This window comes from Trichomonas vaginalis, chromosome V (assembly GCF_026262505.1).
Source record: "Trichomonas vaginalis G3 chromosome V, whole genome shotgun sequence".
Lineage (NCBI taxonomy): Eukaryota > Parabasalia > Trichomonadida > Trichomonadidae > Trichomonas > Trichomonas vaginalis.
Window position 1 is genome coordinate 25,066,958 of NC_067207.1, and position 21,884 is coordinate 25,088,841.

A 21,884-nucleotide genomic window follows, 5' to 3' on the forward strand; every position below is an offset into this window, starting at 1 on the left:
CAGTTAATAGAAATATCACCATGTGAGTAAATTCCACTTCCTCGGACTGTAATATTTTTATCAAGTGTTTTGTTGTATTCTTTTCTTTCAAGATCTTCTAAATTAAGAAAAAATGAAACTTCATATTCAAATTCAACTGAAACTGTATTTGATTCAATACCATTTGTATTAATAACACTGGATGAAATAATATAATTTCCAGTGGAGAAATAATAGAGGGTATCTATTGAATATTCATATGTTGAAGATCCACTTTCTTTATTTAGTATTTGATATGGATCATGGTTGCCAATCCAAACTTTAAGTGTGAATGATTCTTCTTTAATTCGATCAAATGAAATTTTTCCTGTTATAGTTGAATCTTCTCCAAATTTGTATTTTGCTTTATCTGTTGTAATATTCATCAAATTAAACATTGGAAAAGCCGGATAACAAAGAGCTGTGGATATATGTGAATTTTCAATATTTAGTGAATCAATTGTTGATATTTCAACATTTTCCGAATTATTTAATTGATAATTATAGTTTAATTGGATGAAACAAGAAGAAACTGCAATTGAAGCATCATAATCTGAATAAAATAAATAATTTCCTGTGTTGAATATTATAATACATTCTATAATTAAAATATTGACATTATCAGATGCAGAAATAACTGCATTATTTTGGGATTGACTACATTCATTTGAAATAATATTGCAATGGTGAATCTTAGCGCCATATGCATAATGTGATAAGCAATTGTTTTGTACAGCTGTATTTTTAATAAATGTTGAATATGAAACATTTGCATTTAAATCAGAATTTCCTGAAATAGTGTAGACCGAATTAATTCTTGTTAGTGAATTAGAAATATTTACATTTTTAATAATATTTCTTCCGTATTGATGAATAATTGGTCCTAAAGATCCATCGCTTCTAGTTATTGTTGATTCAATTAAATAATTTTTGTATGTTCTACTTTGGGTTACAAAAATGTATGAATGTGGCGCTGTGGAATAAGAATGCGGATCTTCAAAATCAATGTGCTTGATTGGATTGATACTGCAGACTCGATATTGAACAACTTGACCTTTATTTTGATAAATATTACCACCTTTTGTGCAATTAAAAACGCACTCAGATACAAGAAGTTTATTATATTTATCATCATCTGAGAGATGAATAATTTCTGTGTCATGATTCGTAAAGAAAACTTCATGAACATTAAAATTGCCTTGTTGATTAGAAATAGGGGCATTATTTTTGTAATCAGTAGGTTGTGAACCAGCGAAAAAATTATCCCAGTTTGATTTGCTAAAAAATAAAAACAATTGAAATAAAATATTTTAAAAATGAACGAAATTGATTGTAAATATTGTAACTATTGTTTAAATCGATAATTATTGCTGAATTTGTATTGAAATCGTTAACTTTATATTGAATATTTGGTTCAGATTTAATTTATGAAAATATGTTCATAATTAACATGTTAAATATCGTTTATACTTTTGTAAATAAGATGTTAATCATAAATGATAGTGTTACTACTGAAATAATTAAGTTTTATTTTTTGATATTTGAGCAAAAAAAGTTTTGAATTCATGTGATTGACAGCATCTAAGGAAGGAACATACCCACTTTTAAGGTGGATATCTCTTAAAACTTTTTTAAACTACTAAAATAACTATTTAACATTAGATAATCTGATCAGAGAAAATATGTCACTTTTTGGGAGTATAAAATCAAACTATACCTCTCAATTTTATATCCTCCCCATACATTTGCTTAAGGGACATATTTTGCGTATTTGAAAAATTTTGAAGTTGACCTTTATTAAAAATTCATTCATTTTTGACTACTTTACACGGATTGATTTTTAAATACACAAATAATCCGCATATTGAATTTAGAATAATCAAGTAAGGGAATAAGCATGTCGGTTTGGGCAATTCTTTTGCAATTTGGGCAATACTTTTGAAATTGGATCAAGAAAATTGAATAAAAGTTAAATTACATTCATTCAAATTCTAATGATTTCAGATAACATTAAAATTATATTGTTTGCTGATTTTCCCATTAAAAATAGTCTAAAACAGATCCACTTTTTTTATCAAATTTTCTTTGCAGTTAAAAATGGAAAGATACTTAAACAATACTAAACTTCTAAAATAAAGGATTATTAACCATTTATTTGCATTTTAATGACCAAATCAGACTGAATCAGAATTGGATCATGAAAATTGAATAGAATTGAATCGATTTTATATCCTTTCAAATTCCATTAAAAATTTGAAATATAATTTGACCCTTTTTTATTAAATTCTATCATTATTTTTTGATATAAAGAATTTAAAATATTAATATTACGATCTCCAAGGATAAACATTTTCGATGAATAAACATTATAAAGTGTACGCTAAGCCTTCATTGAAATGAATTACACATATCAATATTTCAAGGTTAAAAGAAACATTTGATAATAGACTTAAAATATTTTCAAAAATCGAAACAATATTCTTATCAAATGTTAAAAATAGATTTTGTTATTTTATGATAATTCATCTGCAAAGCGAACTTTGATTGATATTATCAGATAATTTATATTTTTTTTCATATAATTTATTAATTCATTATTAATTTGTTGTAATTAGAAATGTTTATGAAACTTTCTGTGCGAGAACAAAAAAGAATGGTGAATATTTAATTGGTTTCTTTTTGCGTTTTTTATGATTTTGATCTTCATTAATTTCATCATATGTGAATTTTGAAAATACTACATCGAGATAAATATTCTTTGAATAGAGATTATGCTCATCTACTGCATAGATACATAGTTGACAAACACCAACATCGATATCATCTGGAATAGGAATTGAATATTCAACATCAACTGGAAGATCATTAGAAAAGCTTATGTTGACATTGTTTCCTGCAGTGTCGTTGAGAATGTGAAAAATTCTGATGTTACTGTTTCCATCTTTGTCTGAAACAGAAAGAACAAATTCAAGATTTTTATCTTTGTTAATATAAACAGGGAATGTTGGTGATTTAACAATACTAATTTCTGGTTTATTTAGTTCGTAAGAAAACGTTTTGTTAAATGAATCACATTTATTAACATTGTCACAACATGTAATAAGAAGATTATGTTCAACAGTTGTAAGGTTGTCAGGAATAGGGATATTAATTTCGAATAAATGATTATTTAAATCTGGAATATAAATATTTTGTGATGTTTGACTATTTGAATATCCTTCAATATATCCTTTGATTTCAATTTCATCATCACAATCATAATCTGAAACAAATCCTGAAACTGAAATGAATTTGTCAACATTGTGATAATATGTTTCTTTGATTGAATCTGATATTCTTAGAACTGGATAATTTCGATAAAATTCGAATTCTTTTGTTATTGACTCTGTACTTACTCCACTATCTATATAAGTTGCCCAAACTGTAACTGAATAGTTTTTTTCTTCTACAATAGAATCTGGAATCAAACAAACACCTGACAAATTAAATTGATGTGTAATCCATTTCTTATTAATATTTCCAATGAATGTACTATTTACATCTCCAATACTGCAGTTAATAGAAATATCACCATGTGAGTAAATTCCACTTCCTCGGACTGTAATATTTTTATCAAGTGTTTTGTTGTATTCTTTTCTTTCAAGATCTTCTAAATTAAGAAAAAATGAAACTTCATATTCAAATTCAACTGAAACTGTATTTGATTCAATACCATTTGTATTAATAACACTGGATGAAATAATATAATTTCCAGTGGAGAAATAATAGAGGGTATCTATTGAATATTCATATGTTGAAGATCCACTTTCTTTATTTAGTATTTGATATGGATCATGGTTGCCAATCCAAACTTTAAGTGTGAATGATTCTTCTTTAATTCGATCAAATGAAATTTTTCCTGTTATAGTTGAATCTTCTCCAAATTTGTATTTTGCTTTATCTGTTGTAATATTCATCAAATTAAACATTGGAAAAGCCGGATAACAAAGAGCTGTGGATATATGTGAATTTTCAATATTTAGTGAATCAATTGTTGATATTTCAACATTTTCCGAATTATTTAATTGATAATTATAGTTTAATTGGATGAAACAAGAAGAAACTGCAATTGAAGCATCATAATCTGAATAAAATAAATAATTTCCTGTGTTGAATATTATAATACATTCTATAATTAAAATATTGACATTATCAGATGCAGAAATAACTGCATTATTTTGGGATTGACTACATTCATTTGAAATAATATTGCAATGGTGAATCTTAGCGCCATATGCATAATGTGATAAGCAATTGTTTTGTACAGCTGTATTTTTAATAAATGTTGAATATGAAACATTTGCATTTAAATCAGAATTTCCTGAAATAGTGTAGACCGAATTAATTCTTGTTAGTGAATTAGAAATATTTACATTTTTAATAATATTTCTTCCGTATTGATGAATAATTGGTCCTAAAGATCCATCGCTTCTAGTTATTGTTGATTCAATTAAATAATTTTTGTATGTTCTACTTTGGGTTACAAAAATGTATGAATGTGGCGCTGTGGAATAAGAATGCGGATCTTCAAAATCAATGTGCTTGATTGGATTGATACTGCAGACTCGATATTGAACAACTTGACCTTTATTTTGATAAATATTACCACCTTTTGTGCAATTAAAAACGCACTCAGATACAAGAAGTTTATTATATTTATCATCATCTGAGAGATGAATAATTTCTGTGTCATGATTCGTAAAGAAAACTTCATGAACATTAAAATTGCCTTGTTGATTAGAAATAGGGGCATTATTTTTGTAATCAGTAGGTTGTGAACCAGCGAAAAAATTATCCCAGTTTGATTTGCTAAAAAATAAAAACAATTGAAATAAAATATTTTAAAAATGAACGAAATTGATTGTAAATATTGTAACTATTGTTTAAATCGATAATTATTGCTGAATTTGTATTGAAATCGTTAACTTTATATTGAATATTTGGTTCAGATTTAATTTATGAAAATATGTTCATAATTAACATGTTAAATATCGTTTATACTTTTGTAAATAAGATGTTAATCATAAATGATAGTGTTACTACTGAAATAATTAAGTTTTATTTTTTGATATTTGAGCAAAAAAAGTTTTGAATTCATGTGATTGACAGCATCTAAGGAAGGAACATACCCACTTTTAAGGTGGATATCTCTTAAAACTTTTTTAAACTACTAAAATAACTATTTAACATTAGATAATCTGATCAGAGAAAATATGTCACTTTTTGGGAGTATAAAATCAAACTATACCTCTCAATTTTATATCCTCCCCATACATTTGCTTAAGGGACATATTTTGCGTATTTGAAAAATTTTGAAGTTGACCTTTATTAAAAATTCATTCATTTTTGACTACTTTACACGGATTGATTTTTAAATACACAAATAATCCGCATATTGAATTTAGAATAATCAAGTAAGGGAATAAGCATGTCGGTTTGGGCAATTCTTTTGCAATTTGGGCAATACTTTTGAAATTGGATCAAGAAAATTGAATAAAAGTTAAATTACATTCATTCAAATTCTAATGATTTCAGATAACATTAAAATTATATTGTTTGCTGATTTTCCCATTAAAAATAGTCTAAAACAGATCCACTTTTTTTATCAAATTTTCTTTGCAGTTAAAAATGGAAAGATACTTAAACAATACTAAACTTCTAAAATAAAGGATTATTAACCATTTATTTGCATTTTAATGACCAAATCAGACTGAATCAGAATTGGATCATGAAAATTGAATAGAATTGAATCGATTTTATATCCTTTCAAATTCCATTAAAAATTTGAAATATAATTTGACCCTTTTTTATTAAATTCTATCATTATTTTTTGATATAAAGAATTTAAAATATTAATATTACGATCTCCAAGGATAAACATTTTCGATGAATAAACATTATAAAGTGTACGCTAAGCCTTCATTGAAATGAATTACACATATCAATATTTCAAGGTTAAAAGAAACATTTGATAATAGACTTAAAATATTTTCAAAAATCGAAACAATATTCTTATCAAATGTTAAAAATAGATTTTGTTATTTTATGATAATTCATCTGCAAAGCGAACTTTGATTGATATAAAAAAAAAAAAAAAAAAAAAAAAAAAAAAAAAAAGGTAGTGGGGCTTCCAGGCACTTCGTGCCTTCTAGCCCCGAAGATGTTTAGTATAAATGAAGTTTTTATTCGGAAAATTGTTAGTCTTCTTGGTCGAAAACATTATATAATGTTTCACTTTTCACAAATTATATATGTTTTCATGTTTTGTCAAGACTTCTTCTTCGTAAATGTTTTGTCAAGACTTCTTCGTAAATGTTTTGTCAAGACTTCTTCGTAAATGTTTGTCAAGACTTCTTCGTAAATGTTTTGTCAAGACTTCTTCGTAAATGTTTTGTCAAGACTTCTTCGTAAATGTTTTGTCAAGACTTCTTCGTAAATGTTTGTCAAGACTTCTTCGTAAATGTTTTGTCAAGACTTCTTCGTAAATGTTTTGTCAAGACTTCTTCGTAAATGTTTGTCAAGACTTCTTCGTAAATGTTTTGTCAAGACTTCTTCGTAAATGTTTTGTCAAGACTTCTTCGTAAATGTTTTGTCAAGACTTCTTCGTAAATGTTTTGTCAAGACTTCTTCGTAAATGTTTTGTCAAGACTTCTTCGTAAATGTTTTGTCAAGACTTCTTCGTAAATGTTTTGTCAAGACTTCTTCGTAAATGTTTTGTCAAGACTTCTTCGTAAATGTTTTGTCAAGACTTCTTCGTAAATGTTTTGTCAAGACTTCTTCGTAAATGTTTTTGTCAAGACTTCTTCGTAAATGTTTTGTCAAGACTTCTTCGTAAATGTTTTGTCAAGACTTCTTCGTAAATTTTTGTCAAGACTTCTTCGTAAATGTTTTGTCAAGACTTCTTCGTAAATGTTTTGTCAAGACTTCTTCGTAAATGTTTTGTCAAGACTTCTTCGTAAATGTTTTGTCAAGACTTCTTCGTAAATGTTTTGTCAAGACTTCTTCGTAAATGTTTTGTCAAGACTTCTTCGTAAATGTTTTGTCAAGACTTCTTCGTAAATGTTTTGTCAAGACTTCTTCGTAAATGTTTTGTCAAGACTTCTTCGTAAATGTTTTGTCAAGACTTCTTCGTAAATGTTTTGTCAAGACTTCTTCGTAAATGTTTTGTCAAGACTTCTTCGTAAATGTTTTGTCAAGACTTCTTCGTAAATGTTTTGTCAAGACTTCTTCGTAAATGTTTTGTCAAGACTTCTTCGTAAATGTTTTGTCAAGACTTCTTCGTAAATGTTTTGTCAAGACTTCTTCGTAAATGTTTTGTCAAGACTTCTTCGTAAATGTTTTGTCAAGACTTCTTCGTAAATGTTTTGTCAAGACTTCTTCGTAAATGTTTTGTCAAGACTTCTTCGTAAATGTTTTGTCAAGACTTCTTCGTAAATGTTTTGTCAAGACTTCTTCGTAAATGTTTTGTCAAGACTTCTTCGTAAATGTTTTGTCAAGACTTCTTCGTAAATGTTTTGTCAAGACTTCTTCGTAAATGTTTTGTCAAGACTTCTTCGTAAATGTTTTGTCAAGACTTCTTCGTAAAATCAGACAAAAATAATGTTTAGGGTAGAAGGTTAGATATAACCTCTTTTCTAACCTCTTTTCTACCCTCTTGAATTTTCAAGACTTCTTCGTCATAGGCACGGAGATAGGACGGTTATTTTACAAAACTGACAACAGTTTGACCGAGTAGTTTTTTGTGCTGAACAAAAAGTGTCATATATACATCTGTCAAAAACCGCTTTTTAACTTCACTTAAAATGCCACGTAAGCTACGTAAGAATATACGTAAGAGGAAGAGAGCATTGAAACATCCAATAGTAAAACTGACACCACAACAACAGTTGCAACAACAAATGCTGAATGACCCCACTATGTTGCAACAAATGTCAAGCAATCCTATGCTTTTAAACCGAGTTGTTGGTGCACAGAGTGGAGGTTTAAGAGCGGCACTTTTAGCGAAAATGGCAGGCTATGGTGGAGCTGCAGACGGAACAGCCTATAACCCTCAAAGTCAAATGAATTTGAGTTCACTCAAAAATCAAATAACAGATGTCAAAAAGTCAAACATAGACATACAGAAGCAAATAAGTGAAAACGAAAAGAAACTAGAATATGACAGACACACAAAGAAACTCAATGAGTTAAACGTAGAGAAAAAGAAGAAAGAAGAACAACTGAAAGAACTAAGTACAGAGGAATATGCGAAAAAAGTGTCAGAAAAAGCAGCAGAAGTAGCAAAAATGGAACAAGATGTTGTAAATTTGAAAAACCATACTACTCGATATAAAGTACTGAAAGATGAAGAGATAAAACAAAAAGCCCTGAAGACATATATGGATAGCGATGAGTATAAAAAAGAAGTTGAAGCAACTGTAAAGGCAGAAAAACTTTTACAGTTGCAAAACCAAACCGTACAGTATGAAAACTTAGCACAAGAAAGTAAAAATAACGACGCGGCTATGCAAAAGGCAATGAAAAGCGCAGAATATATAAAAGCTAACAATGACTGGTTAGATGCCCAAGCCAACGCTAAAGCAGCCCAACTCATAGGGTCAATAAGGACAAAAATACAAGCGGATGAAGACAGTTCAAATGAAGCTTTAACAAATGCTGACTTAAGAACGCCTTCGAAGCTCTTCATAGTAAGGTGAAACAAGTGAACGATTTCTCATCTGGAAAGAAACTGAAGTCTGAAGGTTTCGACAAAGAGTTAAAAGAAGTAGCACAAAATATGACGAAAATAACAGACGCAGCAACGAGACAGGCAGTTCAAAGTGCCTATGACGCCGTTAGAGCAACTGTTGTGAAAAGTCAAGAAAAAGAGTTACAACAGACCAAAACAGACCTAGTAAATGCTTTCTTAAGAACGAAAAGTCAGGTAGGACATTACGCTGCAGATGGAACATATGTGCCAGCTGGTGGAATTTATATACCACCAAACCCTCCAAGAGAAGCACCTGCACCAGGACTACCTAAAACATTTACATCGTCACATGGACACAGACACAGGCATGCACCAAAACCAACACAACAACCAACAGTTCAAAATCCAGCACAACAACAACAACAACCAGCACAACAACCAACACAACAACCAGCACAGCAACCAACAGTTCAAAACCCTGCACAACAACAACCACAAACAGAGCAAGGACATAAAAGAAGTAGAGAACAAGGAAACCAAGAATTCTTAAAAATGCTTAAAGAAGAGTGTGGTTTCCCAGATAGTATTGACTTTAGTGACAGATATAAAGAAGCTATTGGAAAGTTCAAGGAAGGAAATACTGACCCGAACCTATTTAGCTTTATGGCTCAGCACCAAAAACGGATATTAATCTCAAACCTGGAAAATACAAGCTCGCTAAGGGATATGATTTAATAGCATATCATCCAAATGACATGGATGAACGGAATTTACTCCGAGATATTTGATGTCAGAGCTAAATGACAATTCAACTTTCGTCATGAAACGCGTAAAAAATAGAGACGGAACGAAAGAACAAAAGCTTATGAATGCGGATGACGTAGATAGGGAAATTGTTGAAAACGGTCTCGGAATATATGAAATGCCAGCAGATGAGGTACAAGAAAACTCCACAGGAAGAAATAGTTCAGATACAACCAGACATGGAAGAAATAGTTCAGCAACAACAGCTAGAAGAGCCTGAAGGAAACGAACAAGTCACTCCTTTGGAAACTAACTTCACAGAACTAGATGAAGATTTGGAACAGCCGAAAAATCTTGACCCTCAACAAGAGTATGCGGAGAATATGGAATTTTCCAAGAGAAAAAATTTCAAGGGGAAGTCTGAAAAATGTTTGCCGACATACAAAAAGACTCCAACACCAGATGAAAATATTCAGCATAGAATGGAAGAACTGAAAAAAAATGTACACAAATACAACAACCCTTTTTACTTACGAGCATTTAACGTTCAATCTTCGGATGAACTCGGTGAAAATAAAAGGTTAAATTTCAAGAAAACATATAGAAATGAAACATTGTTTAAAGTTCATTCAGAACCTAACCAAGATGGAAACAAACCTACTTTTGTTTCTGCAGACGATGGAACTACAATGAGATGGGGTCATAAAGCTAACCCGGATAGGTGGTTCATAAACTTACAACCACAATTCCAAGAAGTTGTAGACGCAATGGAAGTCAATGGTGAACCAGATATAGTGGTATTTAAGCGCGGCTTTAATGCCATTGAAAGATATGAAAGATGCAGATATTTTGAACCAGTATGAAATGAACATGGCTGATGGAAATATAACACCTGACGTTCTAGAACATTTATCTCAAAGAACTACACAGAACCATAGAGATGGTATATTTGGTGAAGAGTTTAGAAAGAAAGTTAGGGAGGGAGAAGGAAGAACCTATTGTACATGACCTTGCAAACGAAAGTTACAAAATGTCATAAAAACTTACTTTGCAGACAATGAACGAGAAGGGATGAATATTTAAGAAAACTCAAATGGACAGTACCAAATGAAATGTTAGTATTGAAAACATGTTCCTTGACAAAATAAAACCAACTACAGAAATAAACGACGAAAGACTGAAAGATTGGGTAAAAGCTTTCCCATTCACAAAAGATATAGTTGGTAACATGGAAAGAAAACCAGAATGGCTACAAAAACATATATTTGGAAACGAGCTTATTCCATATGGACAGGCACTGTTTGAAGAGCTTGAACCGGAAACTCAGGAAAGAGTCATGCAAACAATACGCGAAGACTCAAATACAAACTATGACAAACTCTTTCTAGGATATAGGTTACCTGAGATGGGCGACCAGAGCCAAAGGCAAAAAGGACATGGGAAATTTGCAACATACTAGATGAACATAATGCAAAGATGCAACAACTTCAAGCAGAGGGCAATGAAGGAAAAGAAGAGTTAAAACTCAGTCAGGAAGAAAGTAAAGCTTGGTCCACGTGGGTTCTATTATGACATATAAATCCAACTATTCTATATTTTACTCATATGAAATGTACGCCGCTCAGAATATAACGCCAACAGTTTTGGATGCCATGAACGGAAATGTTTCCGAATGGTATAACGAATGCGACAATGCCATTAGAAGGTCAGAAATAGTTCCTGGAACTTACGAATATACAACTGCTGTTTCTTATGGAAACGTAGGTGAGTTTGGAGAAGGTTCTTCAACAACAGTAGATATTGCTTGCGACAGGTTTCATATTATTTCTATTGACAACTCATTCTTATACGTGGAACAAGACATTGAAATAAAACCTTCTGCCAAGTTGTCTGACAAGAAAGGTTGCAATGGAATTTTCTATGTCGGATACCAATATGCTCCAGAAGTTTTCATGGGATATAAGATATATTCTAACTCTGACTTAGTTCAAACAGTAACATGGGCAAACTATGAATGGTTCGCTTTGAGAAACTCAGTACAACCACAAGCTAGAGAACAAACAGACCAGTATGCAACTATTGAGAAAATAAGAAGACTTGACCCTAACGTTCCAGGAGTTTATGTTAACCTTTCTGGACAAACTGCAGCAGCAGTAACCAAAGTAAAACTGAAACTTAGAGTTCCTTTGTCATCTTTCCTCATCTTCAGGTTTTTAAGATACTTGCCAAACTGGGCAGGAAAAATTTCTATCGAACTTACTCCAAGCAAAAATAACTTAGTCATTGCACCAACACAAGACCCATTCACTCTTACAGAAGTAGTGGGAACAAATAAAATGTCATTCGCCGACTTTTGCAAAAACAAAGTTGACTTAGACTTTGGTTTCTCAAACCTCAACACTGAAGTAAACTATTATTTCAATGCTGCTGGAGATGCTTGGGACCCAGTTAAGTTCACATGCGAAAATTTGAATGCAAGAGAATAGAAAGCAGACTTGCAGTCTATATGTTGGACCCAGATATTTCAAATGCTTTAGCTGCCAAATATATTGCAGTTCCACTTATGTTCCCTATACACCAAATATCTGTCAAAGACTTTGCAGGTGAAGTTGGAAACCAAAGTGCTGACCCAGGTGCAAGAACAGATATTGCTTTAACAACTGCAATGAAACATGCAGATACTATGTTTGTACTGTTCAGACGAACTATAAATGACTATTCTTGTTTCTACAACCCTGGTATTAAATATCATATAAACATAGATGGCAAATATTATCCAAGAGAAGAATATTCTACAGTTGAGGATATGAGGTCATACAACTTGACATTAGATGCTATGAACTTTAACAACAACTTCACAACAACCATTAACCCTGAAATGCAAAGTTCTATTATGCCATATGTGAAAGTATGGACTCATACAGGAGGTCAAAAAACTCAATATACAAATGGAGACCGTTCAAACTTTTGGCTTGGCATTCCATTTGCTGACTCAGAAGACTTTATGGGTGGTATTTCAACTGTTGGTACAGTTCAAATACAATATACTGGTGACAGAGACGGTCCAGATGAACTGAAGCAAAGAAGTTTACAAAACCAATAGCACTTTTCACGGAAGATGCTCTTTTGAAGATTCGTTCGATGAAACCTGCTGGGGCTCCTCAGATTGGTATAACGACAGCTTCCATCGAGCAGATTTTGGCAGCAGGTCAGTAAGTTGTTCTTGAACTGACTTCTCTCCGTCAAATATTGACAGTACGCCAGTTTTGACATAAAATTGTAAGATAAACTTTCCTTTAGAAATATCGGTCAGTTTTGTTGTTATATTTTTGTCTGCTTCAAGAACTTTCACCATCTCGGTTATACCAACTTTCTTTGCTTTATGAAAATATTTTGGTTCAGCAAAGACTGCTATTCTATAACATTTACCATTGTTTGTATAAAGAACTATTCTGTCAATGAACTTGTATTGTTTGTGTGTGTAAACTTTGTTCTGCTTCAATTCGAAGAGATACTCGAATACGTCCATCTTTTTATTCTAAGTAAAATGTCATTTCCGAAAAATAGAAGCGTAAGTGTTTCAAAAGGTTTAATGGCGGTGGCAGATGTGAAGTTAAATTCACCAACTCAAACAAACAGTCAAAGTGTTATTGTCAATGTCAAAGAAAGAGATGTTGAAGTGGGGAAACCATACGAAGACCAAGATGGTATAACAATAGTTCCTGTAAAAGAACAACCAACATACCCTGAAGTTAGCAGAGACTTAAGTTCTGTTGCAGATATTCGAAACGACTACCAACAACTTAAAGACAAACTTCAAACTCAGGAGAAGATTTGTCAGGCTTTGGGTATAATGTTAAACTTGGTTGAGCACAACCCTGTAAAGTGAACTCATATGTCATCGCACCTCATGAATTTTGAAAGAACTATTGAAACTTTTGACAGAGGCAGACGATATAAACATCAAAGAAATAGAACCCGACATTGCTTGCTGTGGTGTTTCATATAATGTCATTGACAAGATATACGTTATGAAAGGAGGTGAAACGTTGAACTTAAAATATAGTTTCCCAGACGTCATAAAAATATTTGACGACCACAACATTTCATTAAAGTTTGTTTGCTAAGTAAATGGCAGAAGACATAGTGGTTTATACTATTACGACTAAAAACCCTGAGTCATATAATTCTATAACAACAAACTTACAAAGTCCTCAAGGACGGTATTGTAAACTAACTTTAAACACAATGACGACTAAAGCCTGTTTTGCTCTTTTGACACCAGAAGACTTTGTTGTTGTGAATGGTAAAAAATACTTCTTTGAAGATACTTACTCAGATATACCACCAACAGGTTTTGTTGACTTATTTAATACTTTACGTACGAGTGTAACATGTGCTGCAACTAGAGCAGGTTTCATTATGTTTGGATGTCCGACCGAGTTTAGTATAAACGATATGAGCTATAATACAAAACTTATATCTGGTTTTTACTACCAACAGTTTCCTATAACAGGAAAAGGTGTCATACAAGGAATGTCTATTCCATTGACTTTAAGTACACCTATTTTATATATTGTTTCAAACTTAGGTTCAAAGTGCTATTCGAATGTCGACAGAAACTACTATGACCAAAAAATACTCATGCGTATAAACAACACTTTCTCTGCTGGTTTGCCTATTGTTCATTCGAATGCAGAGTTTTCAGCTTTAGTGAACTCAAACACTTTAGCAAACATAAACTTAACCTTAGTTGACGCAAACTTTGTTCCTGTAAAACTTTTATGTCCTATGTATTTGTCAATGACGGCAGAAAGTTTCGAATTGGAAGATGCAACTGGTGAAAGTATTGTACTACAAGAACAACTTCAACAACAAATAGCTCAAGAACAACAAATGCAACAAATAGCTCAAGAACAACAAATAGCTCAAGAATAAAAAAATATTTTTTTTTATTTTTATAAAAATGTACAGAATAGACGTTTCAGATTTTTATGACTTCCAAGCGTTCAGAAATATGTGTCCATTTAGAGACTATAACAAAGCAGTCGAGAATTTGAAACGTTTAGTCATTTATGTCGACTCTGCCCCAGAATGTTATGTCATGAAAGAATGGGATGTTGTCTTTAACAAACCAAGAGCGACAATAGTTTCAGAACAAGAATGTAGACAGAAACTTAAGAAAATAAAAGTCGTACAAGTTGGAATGAAGATGTTAGATGCTTGGGATATCTTATTGTCAAAGTTAGAAGATTTTTCAGTTCGTGGTATAAAGTTCTATACACCTTCTCCAAACTTCTATTCTATCTTCACTGGATATAAATACGAACAAGTAGAATGGAAAGAAAATGTTATAGAAGCTTGGTTAGACCATGTCAAAGAAATTATATGCAATGGAAACGAAAGAGTCTATGAGTATATCTTATGTTGGTTTGCAAACATCTTACAACATCCAAGTGCTAAAAATGAAACTGCTCTCATCATAATTGGAAAACAAGGAACAGGTAAGAACACTTTCTTTACAGATATCTTATGCAAACTGTTAGAGGGCTATTCGAACCCTAATATGACAAACTTAGAAAACATCTGCGGTAAATTTAACTCTTCAATAGAGAATATGAAACTTATAGTATGTAACGAACTTCAAAGTATAGATACAACAAAAGTTTTGAACTCAGATGCTTTGAAGAGTCTTATAACAGACAAAGTTGGAGTTGTTGAAAGAAAGTATAGAGACCAAAGAGTTTGTGAAAATGTTGCAAATTTCATCATGGTTTCAAACAATGCCGTTCCGATGAAGTTAGAAAGTTCTGACAGAAGATATGTAGTTGTCAGAACGTCAGATTCTCATATGCAAGATACAGAATATTTTGACGACTTAGCAGAAACTTTGACATCTGACTTTTACAACCACTTGTTCTCATATTTCATGACATTAGATATTTCTAAGTTCAATCCAAGACAAATTCCACATACCGAAAAAGACAAACATTGTTAGAAGCAAACAAGAGTGTATATGAACTGTTCATAGATGAAACTGACTTTGAGTGTTTAGATGAAAGGTCATTGTACGATTCGTATAAACAATATTGTCAAGAATATGGTTATATGACAGCGTCTAAACGAACATTCTTGGCAAATGTCAAAAATCTTTTAGATGTTCAGAACGGCGTATATACAAAGAAAAATTTTTCTGAGTAAATTTTAAAAAAATATTTTTTTATCCGATAGAAAAGATGACGAAATATATTTCAGTCAACAAATATATGTCAGGACTTAAAGAAGAACTAGACCCATTCGCTTATTTGAATGTTTACTTCTACCATTTTGAAAAGTCTACATTTGACAAAGTTTGGAACATCGAACCAGTTAAGTTTGCTATTGTGACTAAAAATGGTGCGAAATTTGAAGACTTAGACATAGAAGGTTTGTTAGCAGTCAAAGAAAATTTTGACAGAAGGTTTTCAAACCTTAAAGAAGGCAAAGCATACAAACTTGTTATACCTTATGAACCAAAGAAGACAGACGACTATGAATATTATGAGTCTAAGATAGTTGAAGTTCAAGGTAAATTAGGTAAAAAGATTTTAGAGTCTAAGCCAGTGTTTGCTCCTAAAGAGGAAGAGAACATTGACATTGACCCAGAAATGTTCTAAAAATAAAATTTTATTTTTACATGTCAAATTTCTTTTTCTCTGGTTCAGGTTCTTTCTTCTCTTCTTCTCTTTCTTTCTTCTTCTCTCTCTTCTTCTTCTTCTCTGGTGGAGTTATGTCAAACTTCTCAGAACCATATTTTTGTAAAAGGTCTTTGTCCTTTAATAGCTCTTCTATTCTGTTTTCTATTTCATCTTCAAGAACAGCGCATGTGTCTTCTTTGCATTCTAAGAACTTTTGTTGGACTTCAGCTTTCCAATCGGCGTCATCTCTGTCAACAAGTCTGTCATTGACAAATTTTAAGACTTCTCTGCTTAATGTTTTATGGTTCTTGTCATATTCCCAGAAACAGAACTTTAGAACAAATTCACCTTTCTTGTTTACACTATGTAAGATTTTATGGTCGACAGATGTTTTGCTGTCAAAAAGTTTGTCTCGAATATAGATAGCGAAATCGCTAGACATTTTCAAAAAGATAAAAATTTTAATTTTTCTAAAAATATGTTAGAAAAAAAGTTTGCTGACATTGACAAGAAATTTGAGAATGTTTTAAACAAGAACAAGAGGAAGTTAGAAAATGCTCAGATAAAACCCATACATGACAAGTTCCTATTTGCTCAGAATGGTATAACAGGTCTAATCGCACCACCTGGGTCGGGTAAGACTTTCACTTATCTTAAAATGGCTGCACAACAACAAGAACTAGATGAGAAGAACCCATTCTATGAGTTAGTAGTCATTTGTAGTACTTCTGGTCAATTCGATCAAACCGTCAATTCGTTCAAAGATATTATAAAGAAGTCTAAGTTAGTATGTATAAAAGACTCTGAGTTGTTGGATTGGATAAAGAAGTACCAAAGAAGAGTTTTGAAGTACAATGCTATAAATGAGTATGTCAATTCTAAGTTTAAAGACCCAAATGAGGAAATGCAGAGAATATTAGAGAAGAAACACTTCAGAAACAAACAGAAAGAGATAGAATACATTTCGAAGAAATTGCAATCTTACGATTGGAAGACTTACCCTCACAGGTGTCTTCTTATCTTAGATGATTTCGCCTCTCATCCTTTGTTAAAGAATAGAGAACAAGACATGTGTCGAATTCTTAAGAAGCTCAGACACTTTAACATTTCAGTTGTCATTTGTGTACAGACAGCAAAGAGTTTAAGTAAGGATGTTAAAAGAATACTTACTGATATCATACTTTTCCCTGGATTGTCCGAAGACGATTTCATGGAACTTATGAAAGAGTCCATGGCAGGTAAGTTTGACAGACATGAACTATGGGAGAAGTACAAAGTCATACAAGACCCTCATACTTCTTTCAGAATTCACATCTACGCGAACAAAGTTCAAATTGTAAAAAGTCAAGCGTAAAAAATGTAAGTGTTTAGTCTTAGTCTGTTGTGGTGCTGGGGCTGTCGGTTCTTCTGGCTTTGGAAGGCATTCAGGAAGAGGAACGTGAGACATTCGTTTGTGTCCTGTTGGAAGGAAGAACTTTTCCTGTTGGAAGGAAGAACTTTTCCAGTTGTCGGGAAAAATTTTTCCAGTTGTCGGGAAATTTTTTTCCAGTTGTCGGGAAAAATTTTTCCAGTTGTCGGGAAAAAAGTTCTCAATTTTCGAAAATTTGAATGGTTTACGGACGAACAACAGGAAAATTTTTTCCAGTTGTCGGGAAATTTTTTTCCAGTTGTCGGGAAATTTTTTTCTTGTCGGAAGGAAGGACTCGGAATGCCAGAAGGATTTGACGAGACAATTTACCTTATAGAGCTACCTGAGCCATCTGAAGTCAAGCGTAAAAATAAATGGTTCATTTACTCTACTTGTTTGAAGTTGTCAAAATACTCTGTTATTTTTTCCTTTAACAATGGCAAATCTTCTTTGAAGGTAAGAATTGTACAACCTTTCATATCATAGTGTGTTTGAGGTAACGTATCTTGAACTATTTGTTTCACATCTTCATTTGGGGTCATTGAAATCGGTAAGTTTTCGCGATAGAACCAATTTCTGTCAGATTTGTAAATCTTAGCAAGGTCGTAAAAGCTTTTGTTGTTTCTTCTGACTAAATGCAACATAACCATATCTTTATCTTCTTCATTTTCCATCTCTTCAGTATAAATCATATACTTATAGTTCTTTTCCTTTCCTTTTGGTACCGAACGTGGTATTCTTTTCTGTATGTTTTTGTCTTTTGCTTCAAGCTTGTTCTCTAGCTCTTCACGTTCTTGTCTGTGAATTTCGTCAAGAAGTCTGTAAATATTCCAAGCATAACGAGGCGAAGCCCACATTGCAACAGCATTTACAAGAAGTCTATGTACATAATATCCTCTCAAACCGTTTGGCAATTTTTCACGATTTTCATAGAGTTTTGGCGACTGGGGTTTCTTCCCTACTCGCTGTTCTTCACTGTTTTCAGAAAAAAGTATGTCTCGCTGTGCTTCGCTCAAAAGTTCTTGTGTGCTTTGGTTCCTAAACCAGTCTTTAGGAAGCTTAGTATCTGGAGCAAAACATGCTGTCAAAATACTTTGCATTTGGTACATATCGTCTTTGACCGAACGAATGAGACGGAGTTGTTTGTTAAACTGTATGTACTCGTATTCTTCATTTATAGCTTCATGGACTATAATTGTTGTGTTCTCTGTTGTTGACATATCTGTCTTTACATACAAAATAAAAAAATAAATAAAAATAAAACTAACTTTATTTTCTGACTTTCACAAAAGACCAAAATAAACGCTTTACATGTATTTTTCAGCAACTTCGTCAAATAATTTTATAGCACTATCTATCTCATCTACTTCAAACGTTTCTTTACCTTTCGTGGGAGCACCATACATTTTCTCAAACTTTTCAAGCAGTTCTGTTTCTGCAGCTCTCATATCGTTAACAAACACAACCTTAACTCTATTGACTGTAGAGTCATATCTTTTAGTTATATTAAATGTTCTTCCTATCTTATATCTCTTTGTATTGAAGTCTTTCGGTTTCTGAACGATGTAAAGTAAGCCTTCACTGCAACGTTCCGTATCGAATGAACCATATGTTATGAAATTATATCCAACAACTGGGTCTAACCAGAACAAAACTACTGGTATAAGACTTTTGTCTATAAGATATGCTGTAGTTCCATGAAATCTTACCGATATCATAAGCTCAGGATTTTTGTCAAAATTTTCTGAGTTGAAGCAATTTTAACCCAGTCGTTTGTTTTCTTTCCAGATGGAGATATAATGTCTGACAAGAATATTTGTTGTATTTTCTTTGAGTATCTTACGTTTAAATCACCAATTCTAACCATTTTGGTGTCATTGTCTATCTTTCTAACTGTTTCAAACTCAGTGTTTGACATTTCCTGTTCTTACATACAAAATAAAAAAAAATATTTTAAAAAAACTAGCTTTTATTTTCTATCTTAAGGAAATTCATGAAATTTGTGCTGAATTCAGTAAAATATATTTTAGGCGACCAGGTCACTCGGTTAAATGAACTTCTCTGAAAAAGTGTGACAACATGACATTTTGACAACAACACAGGAAATATACTTCTTCGTAAATGTTTTGTCAAGACTTCATCGTAATGAGCGTAAATCAGACAAAAATATATTTTAGGGTAGAAGGGTATATCTACCCCGTTTTCTACCCTCATTTCTACCCCATATGTCCTTACTGAAAAAGTATGTGTTCCATATGTCATTTTACTCAGAATTTTATACAGAATTCAATAAAAATATATTTTAGGGTAGAAGGGTATATCTACCCCGTTTTCTACCCTCTTTTCTACCATAACTATTTACAAGCGTTTTACATGGTAAACATTGTGATGGTTCATGACTTTAAACAGTTTTGTAGCTTCTATTTCTTCACGAAGGATATCAAAAATTTTAACAATGCCGAAGGTTTCTTTATATTTCTTCTTGACATCAGATAGAAGGAAATCTTCTGCGGTTGGATAGTTTTTGTTCAGAAATGTCAACATGTCCATTTTATCTTCTGCTGGTTTCTCTACTTCTTTCTTTAAGTCAGTATGGTCTTTTCTCATTCTTTCTATCTCTTTGACGGAGTAGTTATATTTCCTTGTTGCTGCTTTACATTTTGAACATTGTGAGTTCATTTTTGCGTTATATTCTGAAATTTGTCCTGCTAAAACAAGTAAGGCGTAGATGGTCTTCTTTAACTCAAAGGCTGCTGGTTTTATCTGTTGGTTCCATACCTTACCTCTTCTATCTTTATCTCTTATCTGCAAGACACACTCAGCAACTAACGAAACAAAGTTGTCGTAGGTCTTAAATTCTTCAGATTTATATATGTCAATGAAATATACCATATCGCAGTCTTTGTGGTTGTAATGAAATCCAAGAAACTCATAGTTTACCTTTCGTATGAACTTCTTTATTTCTACTGAGTCAGTCAGTCTGACTTCAATTTCATCGAATTCTGGAATAGTGAGTTTTTGTTGTTGTATTTCAGGAAGTTTAGGCAAATGGTCTATAATATCTTGCATTTCATAAAGATACTGTTCATTTGTTTCATCTTTTGCACTACAGTCTAAATCTCCTTGGAGAAGTTCTTGCTTTATCTTCTGGATTTCTGTTTCGAAAGTATATGAAGAAGGAATGAAGCTTTTCATCTCTACTAACATTGAAGTTGGGTTCATGACTAACGAGTTTGGTGCTGTTGTTGCAAACATGTTCTTACAATAAAAATAAAAAATATTTTTTGGTGGGACTACCTTTATTTTATTTCAGCACAAAATGAACGAGTTTGGTTTAAAAATACGGTGGAGCCAAAAATGGCTCGACCTCAAAACAAGCATTTTGTGAAGAATATACCACCCCGCGGAATTCCGCGGGTTGCTTTTTTTATACAAAATTCAAGAGTTTTGTGTGTTTTCTACGAGGGTAGAAAAGAGGGTAGAAGACAGGTTAGATCTAACCTTCTACCCTAAAATATATTTTTGCTGAAAAAAAATGGTTCATTTACTCACAATATTTTTTTACAAAACGACCCCAAACTTTTAACTTCTTTTCTGCAGCTTCAAATGCTATCTTAGCGAGTTCATATTCTCTAAATTCTCTCTTTAAATCTTCTTGTTCCCATTGGTCTAGTTCGTATGGAGAATCTCTATAACCAGAACATATCTCACGTTCATGTTCTATTTGTTTTTCATGCATTTTTCTAACTTCTTCTTCAAACAAAGGTTTTGCATTCTCTACTGTATCTTCAAGTTCTTCTTCATCTAACTTCTCATGAACTTTCTTGTCTATGGAGTCCATAATTTTTCCAACTGCTATACAATATTTTGGAGAAGCCCACATTGCTATATAGTTTACGAGTCTTGGGTCTACATACATTCCTCTAACCTGTTTGATTTCATCGGGAATTCCTGCATGAATTTTGTATAAAAAGCAACCCGCTGTTTTCCGCGGGTTGGTATATTCTTCACAAAATGCCTTAAAATACTCTTCCCAGGACTTATTTTCTTCCAAATTCCTCTTCCTACGGTTTTTATTCCATTCCAATATACCTCTTCCAACATTTCGAAGAAAGTTCCTATCTTACTGAAGAAACCCATTTTACTATATGTAAAAATCTAATGTCCGCCTAGTCTCTTACGTTTCCTGTTGAGTTCCATAGCATTCTTTAACTGAGCTCATACATTTCTGTTTCTCCTCTGGTAGAAAACATATTCTGGGTCAACTCCGTTTCGCGTCATCTGCATAAAGTTGTTTATTATCCCACTT

At 32.2% G+C, this 21,884-nt stretch overlaps 7 protein-coding genes and 1 pseudogene across 8 annotated transcripts, besides 1 other annotated feature; 5 read left to right on the forward strand and 3 right to left on the reverse strand.

Annotated features, from left to right (window-relative positions):
* The first annotated feature begins 6,144 nt into the window (after positions 1–6,144).
* Positions 6,145–21,884: part of a mobile genetic element that runs on past the window's edge.
* On the forward strand, positions 8,343–9,266 carry TVAGG3_0398890 (annotated as a pseudogene). Its single transcript has one exon. A coding segment is annotated over exon 1 (924 nt).
* Positions 11,101–11,699, forward strand: TVAGG3_0398900 (uncharacterized protein; the record flags this gene model as incomplete). Its single annotated transcript, XM_051232620.1, has 1 exon — positions 11,101–11,699. A coding segment is annotated over one exon (599 nt), but the record flags the coding sequence as incomplete, so codon positions are not given.
* On the forward strand, positions 14,135–14,428 carry TVAGG3_0398910 (uncharacterized protein; the record flags this gene model as incomplete). The annotated part of the gene is made up of 1 exon (XM_051232621.1): positions 14,135–14,428. The coding sequence occupies one exon, from the start codon at positions 14,135–14,137 to the stop codon at positions 14,426–14,428; it is 294 nt and encodes a 97-aa protein (XP_051102351.1).
* Positions 14,457–15,289, forward strand: TVAGG3_0398920 (uncharacterized protein; the record flags this gene model as incomplete). Its single annotated transcript, XM_051232622.1, has 1 exon — positions 14,457–15,289. A coding segment is annotated over one exon (833 nt), but the record flags the coding sequence as incomplete, so codon positions are not given.
* TVAGG3_0398930 (protein of unknown function, DUF4108 family) lies at positions 15,757–16,146 on the forward strand (the record flags this gene model as incomplete). Its single annotated transcript, XM_051232623.1, has 1 exon — positions 15,757–16,146. One exon carries the CDS (start codon positions 15,757–15,759, stop codon positions 16,144–16,146), a length of 390 nt encoding a protein of 129 aa, XP_051102353.1.
* TVAGG3_0398940 (uncharacterized protein) lies at positions 16,163–16,609 on the reverse strand (the record flags this gene model as incomplete). Its single annotated transcript, XM_051232624.1, has 1 exon — positions 16,163–16,609. The coding sequence occupies one exon, from the start codon at positions 16,607–16,609 to the stop codon at positions 16,163–16,165; it is 447 nt and encodes a 148-aa protein (XP_051102354.1).
* Positions 17,959–18,795, reverse strand: TVAGG3_0398950 (KilA, N-terminal/APSES-type HTH, DNA-binding family; the record flags this gene model as incomplete). Its single annotated transcript, XM_051232625.1, has 1 exon — positions 17,959–18,795. The coding sequence occupies one exon, from the start codon at positions 18,793–18,795 to the stop codon at positions 17,959–17,961; it is 837 nt and encodes a 278-aa protein (XP_051102355.1).
* TVAGG3_0398960 (organellar and viral DNA polymerase type B) lies at positions 19,934–20,830 on the reverse strand (the record flags this gene model as incomplete). Its single annotated transcript, XM_051232626.1, has 1 exon — positions 19,934–20,830. The coding sequence occupies one exon, from the start codon at positions 20,828–20,830 to the stop codon at positions 19,934–19,936; it is 897 nt and encodes a 298-aa protein (XP_051102356.1).